The sequence below is a fragment of the Xiphophorus maculatus genome, chromosome 14 (assembly GCF_002775205.1).
Source record: "Xiphophorus maculatus strain JP 163 A chromosome 14, X_maculatus-5.0-male, whole genome shotgun sequence".
Classification (NCBI taxonomy): domain Eukaryota; kingdom Metazoa; phylum Chordata; class Actinopteri; order Cyprinodontiformes; family Poeciliidae; genus Xiphophorus; species Xiphophorus maculatus.
The window spans coordinates 26,615,062-26,627,829 of record NC_036456.1 but is presented as its reverse complement, the minus strand read 5'-3'; the positions used below and the strand labels follow the sequence as shown (position 1 = coordinate 26,627,829).

The 12,768-nt window shown below is 38.4% G+C and overlaps 1 protein-coding gene across 5 annotated transcripts in view; it reads right to left on the bottom strand.

The window, feature by feature from the left end:
* Nucleotides 1-1,794: 1,794 nt before the first annotated feature.
* The window catches only part of LOC102220736 (NACHT, LRR and PYD domains-containing protein 3-like), a 46,216-nt gene continuing 35,242 nt past the window's right edge, over nt 1,795-12,768 (bottom strand). For 4 of the 5 annotated variants that reach the window (XM_023345662.1, XM_023345661.1, XM_023345666.1 and 1 more), the window contains 7 exons: nt 12,532-12,760; nt 7,930-9,721; nt 7,676-7,849; nt 7,338-7,511; nt 4,941-5,114; nt 4,089-4,135; nt 1,795-3,987 (listed from right to left, as the gene is read on the bottom strand). In XM_023345662.1, coding sequence (XP_023201430.1) covers nt 3,443-3,987; nt 4,089-4,135; nt 4,941-5,114; nt 7,338-7,511; nt 7,676-7,849; nt 7,930-9,721; nt 12,532-12,760 — 3,135 coding nt within the window. In that variant the 3' untranslated portion in view covers nt 1,795-3,442. The remainder of the gene's footprint in view (nt 3,988-4,088; nt 4,136-4,940; nt 5,115-7,337; nt 7,512-7,675; nt 7,850-7,929; nt 9,722-12,531; nt 12,761-12,768) is intronic. The other variant, XM_023345660.1, reaches the window with a different exon arrangement.

Sequence of the window (12,768 nt, the reverse complement as noted above, 5' to 3'; positions counted from 1 at the left end):
AAGGTCTGTGTTTCAATTAAACCATTTCTAGGAGCCCCTGAATGTCTGGAGGCCCCTGAATGGCCCCTACCAGCAGCTACTGAGTTTTATTTGCCTTGATATCTCAGTCTTATAATTCTAGATATCAGAGGTGCTAACATAAAAAAAAAATAGAGTTAACCCCTTTGAGTTTTTGATCTATATATCAGTCTGCAGCCAGGTTGTTCTAAAGGTTAAATAAATATTATTAGGACTTAATTAGTAAAATGGCAACAAATTAGCTTATTTCATAACTTCATAACCTTTGACCTTCTATCCTCTGGTCTGTTTAACAGCTACAGTCTCAGATCAGCTCAGCCCTCCAGGACTGTAAGCAGCAGAAACAGAAACTTTATACACTAAAAATATAAACTATATTTGCTTTGCATTTTCCACACATGATGGCAATGATGGCAATTGTTGTGGATAGTAATATAGCAAATCTGCATTTACGTTCAGTAAAAAATAACAAATCAAAATATCTTCAGTTACATTTTGAAGTATCTGAGCCAGGCCTTTCAAGAAATCTCAATTGGCATCATCGGATTTATCTTATGTCAAATGTCAAAATACATTTTTTTCATTTCTAAATTAAGAATTGTGTGTAAGCTCCCCTAGTTCTGCCACTGAGCTGTCCAAACAGTTGCCTGCAGAATTAAGGCTGGTTCCAATGATGCCGAGTGTTCTGGAGAAAGTTGGCAAATATTCCTCTGCATATAAAGAGCTCAACAGTTTGGGCCATGAGGAAAACACAAACTCAACATACTGGAAGCCTGCTTCAAATATCTACCAAAAAATTCAAATTAATCTCTTAAAAACTGTGTTTTTAAATTCACACAAAGCACTTAAAAACAGCTTGGAAGAATGAAAAATACTCCTGTCAACCTGTTAAAGTGAAAATTGTGCCTTTTCAAAATTATTTATTGATTTATTTTTATTTTTCAATGACATTTCAAAATAATACGTTAGCAATAGATATTTTGACTAGACAGAATAATTATTCAAGATACCTGAAAAGAAAAGCTGTCAGTTCATAACTTAGAAAGAATTTTATCTAGTCAGAAACTACAGTTATATTTATCTCTTACGTTAGTTTTGCCTGGTATTATTTGCTTTTACGATGTCTGTAGTTGGATTTGCACAAGTTGAATCCTATACAGGCTACTTCATATCTAAAAATACATTTAATATATCTTGACTAATTATGTAATTTAAGATATATTGAATTGGAATTGTGACTAGTCATAGCAAAAAAGCACTTCAAAGCAAATTAGACGGCACAAACACGACACAAAAAACTCAAAGACATGTTAATATGAGAATATATTCTAACAGATCCCAAAGGGAAATTAAATGCAAATCATTAATTCAAGATTCTTCAAAAATGTATTGTATATGTTGATGATTGTGGGCAGAAAAGATCTTGTGTAGCAGTCTGTTACAGTGAGTTTGAATCTGAAATGTGTTCAAGTTGCTAGTATTGAAATGCTGCCCTCTGGTGGATATATAGTATCCCTCAAGTGTTAACAGCGATACAACCTGCATTGAATATGTATACTGCCCTGTTGAAGCACATCTTTTAGTGATGTCCCTAGACAACCTAATGGAGTTACAACTCCTCACTGACTACTGTTATTTATTTAAGAGATAAACAGGTGTCTTCTATGGGTTATTTAACCCCCTTCTCATGCTGCCCTGGTCAAGTGCCCACATCAACAATTACTACAGCAGACAAAGATCGCTATATTAAATCCAAGAAACAATTTTTTAAATGATTTCATTTATTCAGGGAAAAGTAAACACCAACCTGACCTGAAAAGGTAAATACCATACAGACTTGAAGCCAAAATAAAAACTTGACATTTCCAACTGTTAGGATGTGTTGAGCCAAATGCAGCAGGCAGGATATGAAGGTGAGGTTCAAAAGTTAATGAAAAAATAAAAATACAAAGTCCAAGAAACAAAAAATAAATCCAAAACAGAAACAAAAAGAGAACAGAAGGGAACCATGGAGGAGGGAACGAGGTGAGATGACATGATGAACCAGCGAGTTGTAACTGGAGAATAAGGAGCTTCACTATTGGGAGGTTGATAGTGGGAACAATGGACCAGGGCTAATAAGCTAACTGACTGCAGGTGTGAGTAGTTGAAGCCAGAACCAGGCTGAGGGGGAGGAAAGAGAAAGTGACACAGGAAAGTGGGGAGAGAATACCGGGGAACAGGAAATAATATAACACTAAGGAACAACTTAGATTAAAGAAATATGATAAACTAGAGCATCAGAAAATAACTCAGAAGCAAGAAAAACATAACTACAATTACTAGGGAGAACAGAAATGGAAAACAGGGCAAACTAAAGTAGAAAAATCAAAGGAACACCAAAAATGCCAAAAATCTACAACCTAATTCAAATACCCACAGATCCTGACACCAACCTTAATGGGGCAGGATATAAAATAATGTACATAAATAATGTTGTGAAAATATAAGATGTCACTCACTTTTATATCATTTATGTGTACCACTTATAACATATTGGTGAAGAAGTATATTTCCAAGTATTTATTCTTCTAATTGGCAATAAATCTAATCACAAGAAAAGAAACGATGCATAGCGTCATTACCATAACATTAGAATATAGTGCAGTTCAAATGGTTCAAAAGTGCAAGTAGATTATATTACACTGTCTTCAGTTACCAATAGCAACTAAGAAAATCTACTTCTTAACCAGTTTTCACAAATGTAGAGAACAAAGATGTTCATGAGAAAAATGCATATCACAGAGCTTATTGACAAAGAACCGAGAGGTTTTGGGCAAAATCTTACATTCTGACTTTACTTTGGATGCACATCCAGTCTTTGATTCATTCCTTTTAAACATCTGGTAATTAAATCTTTATTCTCACATTCTCTGAACTAATTATTGATGCTTTGGTTTGATCCCCAGTGCACTCTGTGCATCTCAGCATACCTAGAACAGTTGCAAAGTATACTAAATGATGCTGCCAGGCTTCTGACAAATCCTACAGGTTTTTATACATGACTACAAAATTGATGCAGTGACATTGATTTCAGGTTTTTTTCCCACAGTGTAATTTAAAATTCTTTTATTGACTTAAGGGGTTTTCACAGACGGGCACCATTTAATATTAGAAGGCCACTGCAGCCACATGTTCCTGTGATCAGGACCTGCTGATGACTCTTTATGGTAAATTGAAAACAAAGGAAGACAAAGCCTTTAGTTCAGTGGTTCCTAGACTCCAGAATTCTCCTTTGTTTGGACTTAAGATTGATGGACTATGTCATTTCTTAAAAAAAAAAAACAGTTTTATTTAATGTGACTTTTTCTTATTTTCTCCTGTTTTTAATGCATTGATAGCTCTTGAAATGTTGTATTAGTTTTGAAAAGCACTTAAGACTATTCTAAAATGAGAACCAACACACTCCTGAACGACTCATGAACCCAAATGCAGGATAAAGAGTTTCAGTGAATTTGGTGTGGAAGGTGTAGATGTGGATCAGTGTACCTGAAGAGACTCTGTAGAAGGACAGAGTCCCAGCAGGACAGTCCACATACACAGCTACTCTGCCAGAGACAGAGGAGGAAGAGGAGAAGGAGGGAACGGGGATGAAAGCTTTTTTTACACTATCATGCCAAACAGTGTAACCATCATCAGAGCAGACTAGACTCCAGGACTTATCATTAAATCCAAACCAGGAATCATCATTGACTCTTTTTCTATTGATTCCCCTGTAACTCACTGATATGTAGACTTTCTCACCCCACTCAACCTCCCAGTAACAGCGACCAGTCAGGCCATCAGTACACAGCAGCTGATAGAGATCAAATCTGTCTGGATGATCAGGATACGGCTGCTCCTTTGCCAAACATGCCACCTTCCTGTTTTCGTCAGAAAGTTTGAGGAATCTGTTTACAGTGTTTAGGTCGACTGTTAGTGGACAGGAATCTGAAGGACAGAACAAACACAATGCAGTTACTGATGTATAATTTTCTGAATTCACTCATGCAAAGATGAGACAATCTGCTATGAATCAAAAATGCCCTTACACTTCCTCAGACCTGCTGTCATCCATTTGTCTCCTGCAGGCTCCATACTGTAAGACAGGAGGCGTTTTAATGGTATTACCACTTTTTTTTTTAACCAATGTCTAATATTTTACTGATACTATTAGTTCAGTTATAACAGATGCCTTTTCCTCATTCTGTTGCATTAAGCTGTATATTATTTAATAAGGTTCAAATGATCCTAAACATACAGCAAGAAATTTAAAAAGTATAGATCAATTCATGTTAATGAATTAGATCCAATTTTTAGTCACAGCCTGGTTTTCAAATTTAGATTAAAAAAGAAAAACTTATTAGTTATGTTGTGATGGACTGACAGCCTGTCCAGAGTGTACCTGACCCCTCGCCACCCTGCAAGGACAAGCATGCTAGATAATGGATGGATACTAATTTTGATTGATACAACCAACAATCATGTTTCCACTTTGCAATTATGCATTGCTTTGTGTTTGTTAAAGTTGAAGCTGTTTAAATGGTTTTGCACAGCTCTGTATGAACTGCTCAACATCATTTTTTACTGGTATGGACAACTAATTATCTCTCCAACATGGCATGAATTCCCTTGCTGCACTAGAAGACGTCTCTGACATAAACTAGCATTCATTGTCTGAGGCTGGTTGGGGCTTTTGGGTTTATCCTACACTTCAGATTTATCTAGAAAGATGAACCAATCCATCATTAATCCTCCTTGCCTTCTCTCTCCAGAACTGTTCATTTGTCAAAGATCCTGAACATCACCTTCTGGTTTGCTATCATATGTTGCACTGTGTCAATTCTGAATCTAGCATTAAGCAATAGCGTAGCACTATGTGGCTGCAGAAAATATTTCCTTACCTCAGAGAGTCCAGTTTGAAGCTTGGATTCTTCTGTATAGCTTCTAGACTCTTCATTCCTGCCTCTCCTGGATTATTGTAGCTGAGGTCCAGCTCCTTCAGGTGAGAGGAGCTCACAGTCAGAGCTGAAGCCAGAGCAGCACAGCCTTCCTCTGTGATCAGGCAGCCTGAAAGCCTGCAGACACAAACACATAATGTTGAAAAAAATCATCTATATTCTCAAAGTGACACACTGGTTAGAACTGTTAGAATAATTAGTTGACCTGCTAAGAAGGTTAGAGAACCGTGTCTGTTGAGCAGCAGTCTACATGCTGGCCTGTTGGCCTGACAAATAGTAAATATTATATTTTCTATCTCCCAGTGTTGCTACGTGAAAATTAGAATGACAAAGTGGGGTTGTATTGGTCAAAAAATTCAGCCAATTCTTGGTATATTTCCCATTAATCTCAACAGATTCTCTCCAATTGAATGGATCTTCTTGGGATTCATTCTGGGGAGCAGGCAGATGAAGACAGACCTGGAAAAGGTTTAAACGGTCCTCAACTGGCCAACTTCATCTCCTTGTAAACAGTTGCAATGCTTCCCATGTTTTGCCAACTGTCGCTTCATTATAATACAGTCAAACTGTTGTTACCCTCAACAGTCTCAAATCCACCAAAGAAATCTTCATTTGATCCCCAGAAGCAAAAAATCTTCTGACTTGAACAATAAAAAAAAAACAAAGAAAGCTCCCATTCTCACCCAACCTGATCCAACCAGACCAATCATGGAAGTAGACACCTCAGACTCAGGAGCACAGACTGCCTTTTGGCAAATCTCCCCTGTTAACAACACATTATAACACACACTCTAGACCATTTTCTATAACACACTAGAACGTGGCCTAGATTTTATCAATCTATACTATTTTCCATCTCTTGACTTGATCTAACAACTTGCAAAGTCCTAAACAACGTATATGTTTATTTGACCAGAGTACCGTATTTTGTTTCCGTGTGTCATTCCCCATTATTGGTTCCAGCTGATTTCCTGATATCCCTCACATGTATTTAAGTTCACCTGTCATCTTATTATCCCTGGATCCTCTGTGTTCCTTAGTAGTGATTGCTGCATGGTGGCATTTGTTGTGCTTGGCAATGTTCCAGAGCATCTTTGCATTTTAACCTCATTAAAACATTTTCTCACTTCGCTCTGGGTCTGACTGCTCTCGTCCTCATCTCAACCCTCAGTACAAATACTCAGTTTGATATTGCAGAGGGTCCTGGTGGTTCTAAACTTCTTACATTACAAACAAACATAAGCACTAGGAACTTCACTGTTTTTCATTACATTCAGTGCTGTCAAAAATGCTTTATTTTTTATAACGTCCAGCAAATTTGTGATTTTAGACACTTTAATCTCAAAGGTTTAGAGACAATTCCTTTGATGTCATTCTTTAGTTTCTGCTCTCATAATTCACCTGCAAGACATTTTATAGACAAATTTGTTCCATTACAAATAATGTTCAGTCAACTTAATTTACTACCTGTAAATTATGTTTGCCGGTAGTAACTTTTCAAAATTACATTTTTTGGAAATGTACAAAAATATCAAAAAAATTTCCCTTTGTCCCACTAACAAAGTGAAAACTTCTTGGTGTCTACTATGTGTAGATTAAGAGAAATACCCTCAAACCAGTAACGCAACAAAATCTGAAAACAATGAAGCACTACTTTGGCACTACTTTCATACAGAGGGACCAATTTTATGCATTTATTCTGAACATCTACAAAATATAAACAATTTGCAAACTGCTGTTGCTGGGGGGAGAGTGTTAGCAAGAATGAGAGCCATGTTTCGGGGAAAAAATATATATTTTGACACTGGTTGTTGATCGTTGCTGGGTCCAATATTGATAGTTGAAAATATAACTAACATTCATTGATTCTGATATTGTTCACAATATATTGTACATCCCTACAACAACAAGTGAAGATTTTCACCTTGAGACCATTTTGCATTTATACTCGAGTTACTTGGACTAATCTGAAACATGTAGCATTTTTTACAGTAGCATGGTATTATACAGGTCAAATTACAACTTTCATCTTCTTTCCCTTAGACAAGTAAGGAAAATTCTATGTTCATTGTTATGCTCAAAACTATTATATTTTATATATTTTTCCCTAGATAGTAATGGTTTGCTTGACTGACTTGCCCACTTCATATCAGCAGTGAGGCTGTTTTTGCTGCAACTGCTTTCTACTGTCAAGTCAGAGAAAACTCAATACTTGGTACAGTTTTCTTTGTAAAATATAGACAAAAATATGCTTTAGACATGTTTCTAAATATGGAAAACAAAGAATTTTACATTCTATTTCACATAGAATGTAAAACATAGAATTTAAATTAATCTTACCTGAGAATCTTGAGTTCACAGTTGGGACTCTTCAGTCCCTCACAGAGCAGCTTCACTCCTGAATCTGTCAGGTCATTGTTACTCAGGTCCAGATCTTTCAGACTAGAGGTCGTTGAGCTGATAAATGAGGACAGAGCTTCACAACTTTTCTCTGAGAGGTTACACCCACTCAGTCTGAAAAGACAAAGATAATACAAAGTAATTGTATTACTGTTATAAGGCACTTTTATAAAATAAAAAGAATATGCCTTAGACATGTTTCTAAATATGTAAAACAAAGAATTTCACATTCTATATTTTACATAGAATGTAAAACATAGAATTTAAATTAATCTTACCTGAGAATCTTGAGTTCACAGTTGGGACTCATCAGTCCCTCACAGAGCAGCTTCAGTCCTGAATCTGTCAGGTCATTGTTACTCAGATCCAGATCTTTCAGACTAGAGGTTGTTGAGCTGATAAATGAGGACAGAACTTCACAACCTTTCTCTGAGAGGTTACACCCACTCAGTCTGAAAAGACAAAGATAATACAAAGTAATTGTATTATTGTTATTAGGCACTTTTATAAAACTGACTACATCTGTACTTGCATAGCTTTGCTGGAGGCGTTGACTATTGGCAGCAATCTATGAAGAGCTTCCTCTGAAGCAGAGAATTTCTTCAGGTCAAATATCTCCAGACCTTTTTCTGATGAAAGTAGGATGAAGAGCAGAGCTGACCACTGAGCAGGAGACAGCTGGTGTGCTGGAAGACTTCCTGTATTTAAAGACTGTTGGATTTCCTCCACCAGAGACTGATCATTTAGTTCATTCAGGCAGTGGAACAGATTGATGCTTTTCTCAACACCATGATGATTCAACTTCTCCTTGATGTACTGGGCTGTGTCTTTATTAATTGCTAAACTTTCTTCTGTTTGTGCCACAAAGCCTCTTAAGCGACGCTTATTGGTCTCCAGTGAAAGACCAAGTAGAAAGCGGAGGAACAAGTCCAGGTGTCCATCTGGACTCTCTAGGGCCATGTCCACAGCACTCTTGTACATTTCTGTCTCTGAAGAAGCATGGTTTTGTTTTTCTAAATCCTTGGATTTCATTTCACCTTTTACCAGCAGATTGACTCCAGATTTGATGAAGGTCAAGTGAACATGAAGAGCAGCCAGAAACTCCTGAACGCTCAGGTGGACAAAGCAGAACAACTTGATCTGGTACAGCCCTCTCTCTTCTCTGAAGATCTGTGTGAACACTCCTGAGCACACTGAAGCTGTTCTGATATCAATGCCACACTCTGTCAGGTCTGATTCATAGAAGATCAGGTTTCTTTTCATCAACTGTTCAAAAGCCAGTTTTCCCAGACACTCGATCATCTTCTGGCTGTCTGGACTCCAGTGTGAATCTGTCTGAGCTCCTCCATCATACTTGATGACCTTCAGTCTGAGCTGCACCACCAGAAAATGAATGTACATCTCAGTCAGGGTCTTTGGCAGCTCTTCTCCATCATTCTTGTTCAACATGTCTTCCACAACTGTAGCAGTGATCCAGCAGAAGATTGGGATGTGGCACATGATGTGGAGGGTTCTTGATTTCTTTATATGGGAGATTACTATTCTTGCCTCTTTCTTATATCTAAATCTTTTTGTGAAGTACTCGTCCTTCTGTGGGTCAGTGAATCCTTTGATCTCTGTCATCATGCCAATAAACTCAGGAGGGATCTTATTAGCTGCTGCAGGTCGTGTGGTTATCCAGAGGTGAGCTTTGGGAAGCAGGTTCCCGCTAATGAGGTTTGTCAGAAGAACATCTACTGACGTAGACTTTGTTACATCTATCAGGATTTCATTATTGGGAAAGTCCAGTGGAAGTCGACTCTCATCCAACCCATCAAAGATGAACACAACTTTTAACTCTTCAAATTTTAATATTCCTCTGGTTTCACTAAAAAAGTGGTGAACAAGCTCCACCAAGCTGAATTGTTCATCTTTTAACAGATTCAGCTCTCTGAATGTGAATGGAAACATGAACTGGATGTCCTGGTTGGTTTGGTCTTCTGCCCAGTCCAGAGTGAACTTCTGTGTTAGGACTGTTTTCCCAATGCCAGCCACTCCTGTTGTCATCACTGTTTTTATTGGTTCTTCTCTTTCAGGTAAGGGTTTAAATATGTCTCCATGTCTAATTGCTCTTTCTGGCCTTTCTGGTTTCCAGGACACTGCTTCAATCTGCCTGACCTCATGTTCACCATTGACCTCTTCAGATCCTCCCTCTGTGATGTAGAGCTCTGTGTAGATCTCATTTAGAAAGCTTTGATTTCCTGATGTTGCAATTCCTTCAAACACAGACTGGAACTTTTTCTTCATGTTAGACTTTAGTGTTTGTTGACAGGTGGTGAATGATTCTAAGTGAATGCAAAAAAACAAATTAAAATAATTTCTTCACTTGTTATATATTTCACTGTAAAATTATTACAAATCTTTTCTGTTGGTTACATTTTTATAGCTTCTAAATTAAAACATCTAAGAAATAACCATTTAAATCTTCTAGCCAGATTTATATATAAAACACAACTGAATTCTTTAGGTGAAACATTAAAGGAGCATGGACTTCTCAGTTTTTATATGCTATTAACTGAGTTATTAGTTAATCCTAATAATATCAACATATAATATTTTCAAATTTTGCTACTGAAACAAAACACACAGACAAGAAAATGCTGAACTACTAGGATTCTAAGGTACAAGCAACCTCAGGGAATGAGGCTATATGCAGGTAACATGGAAGGTTAAAAAAATATTTCTATATTACACAAGCAACAATGTCTTTCCTGATGTTCATCATTATTTTCTGCTCATGTTTGGAACAAAAAAAGTACCGTCACTTTGCAACCTCTCAGCCAATAGAATGAAAGTGTTGTACTGGGTGCGCTTGTTTTCTTCTAGCAGGCGTCCCTGTGTGGCTACTATAGATTATAGCAACCTGCACCAACCACTGGATGTACGGAAAAATAACGATCTTAGCTATTTCTTCCGTGTTACACTAAATATCCACTAGCAGTGTGCTACTCATTGCTAACAGCCTACTGAGTTTGTTCACCCAACCAAAGAAAATGTATCCACAGATCGGAGAGTGCTACAACTTAGTCATGACTTGGTATCTGATTGTTTCCTTTCTTAAGCCTCACTCAGTCACACTCACTCTGCCAGATTACTTAACACATTATGCAAGTAGTTTTCCAGCACTGTTCATCTCACCCTCATTGTTGTGACCTTGCTTTTGTTTGCTGGATTTGCCCCCTTGCCTTGCCCTTGTCAGATTATTGCTGGTTGTCTATCTGGATCTCGACCCACGCCTACTCCTACAGATACTGCGCACTTCCTCTTTGTAGCCCGTCTGACCCAGAATTTATGCTTTAGCTGAACATGGAGGGGGACCTAGTCCATCATCATGGACCAACGCAGGTAACAGGAGTGCCACTCCACATCAATGCTCCTCCTCCATGGGCTCATCCCTGAGCCCTTTGTCAGTGCAGCATCTGCTCAATTCTTAGTCCCTCAGCCAATCCGTACAGTAGATGATCAGCAGACTAGGTTAGTGTATATTCCACACACTAACAGATTCCTTCTGAAGTGTTTCTTGGATCACTGAGCTCTCCTCCCCGCCCCCTGCAAAGCTGCAGCTGATGATCCAGTGTGCCCTGTCTGCTCGGTCTTTCAAAATAAATATGAGTTTATTTCTCACCACTGTGTTGTAGCTGATTTTTCGTGTCCCTCTGAGTCATTACAGATATCATCTGTTGTTCACAATCACTGCTAGTCCGCTTCCCTTCTTTTCCAGCTGCTCTTTCTCTAATTTCTCTATGCTCATATAGTCAGGAAGTCCGGCAGAGAGACGGAGTCAGGGATACAATCCTGCAGCCATGTCTCTGTATAGCACATTATGCTGCATTCCTTGTACTCTTGCTGAGTTCTAGTTAGGGCTTGAACTTCATCCATCTTATTAGCTAATGAGCTCATGTTGCCCTTTATGCTGGATGGTAGAGATGATTTGAATTTCCTCTTTCTCTCTCTCCTCTTTGCTCCTTCTGCATCCACAATGCCTCCTTTTCCACTCCTCTTGAATTTCTGGCTTCAGCTGTTGTATTATTTCAGATTTTCCAATATCAGCTGCTTCTTGTTGTAAACCAGCCTGTTTCTATGGTTACGCATCATAACAAAATACAATAGATATTTGCCAAAACAAGTCCAACTACACAATATCCAAACGAGGAACAGTTGTAAAAAAAAACATTTCCTCCAAAAAGACAGGAATGAAAGGTTGAAAAAGAGGAAAATAAACTCAGATCTACTCCGACGGGCTGCAACCCACAGTGATACAATCCAAAAATCTACTCTAATCTGGCTCACAATTGGCTATTTAACTGGTGAGAGGCCACATTTGGTACCAGGAGCCACTGGTTGAGCCCTGCTTGCTGTGTTGCTTCAAACTGTAGCAATCTGCCTGCAGCGTACTCCTCAGGCCTGCATACAGATGATTCTCCGACGCTCTCGAACCGCGCCGCTCCTCACCTGGAATACATCTGTATTCCACCAAATCTGTACTCCCCTTTCTTTACCTTAGCTCCTTTTATCTTGCATATATTAGTCTTTGCAAATACCTCTATGACAGTGCTTCTCAATTGCCCCCTGCTCTGCATGTTTTAGATGTGCCTCTATACCACAACAGCTGATTAAATGATTGCATGACGTCTTCTGAAGCCACCAGATACTGCAGAAGCCTGTTAATCACCCAAAGATTCAATCCAGGTGTGTGGCAGAAGGGAAACACCTAAAACATGCAGGGCGGCGTGAAGACTGGAAATGAGAAACACTGCTCTATGAGCAGCTAATTACTGTGGTCCCCCTCCTTATCAGAGGACCAGATCCAATTCAGAGTGTCTGAAGTGTTAAAGGGGAAAAAACTACACAGAATATAAACATGCAAAATGCAACCAAAAGAAGAAAAATCCACTGTGCTACAAATGTACTTGAACCTAATTTTGGAGCCTCTAAATATATATCTAACAGAGGTATGGCTGCCATGCACCAGCCTGGACGGAGCAGGTATCAAATCTTCAACCTATTGATTGTGGGACGAACTCTTAGCACCATTGAAAGAAAGATTCATTAATCAATTCCACAGCATTTACACTTTTTACAGAAATTGTCTTACTGCTTTGAAGATGGTCAGCAAGCTTCTCCTGGTTCATCATCCTCAGGAACTGCTCTGTGATCTTCTCAAATGCTTCTCTGCTCTTCTTCATCTGCTGTTTATTTTCACCTGCCAAAACTTCATCCTCCTCCTTATTCTCATCTAAACCTTCTGGGTAATCTGAACCCAGAACCATTTGGATCTTTTTCAGCTCACTTTCCACAAAGGTGAAAATCTTCTTTTTCAGCTCCTAAAATG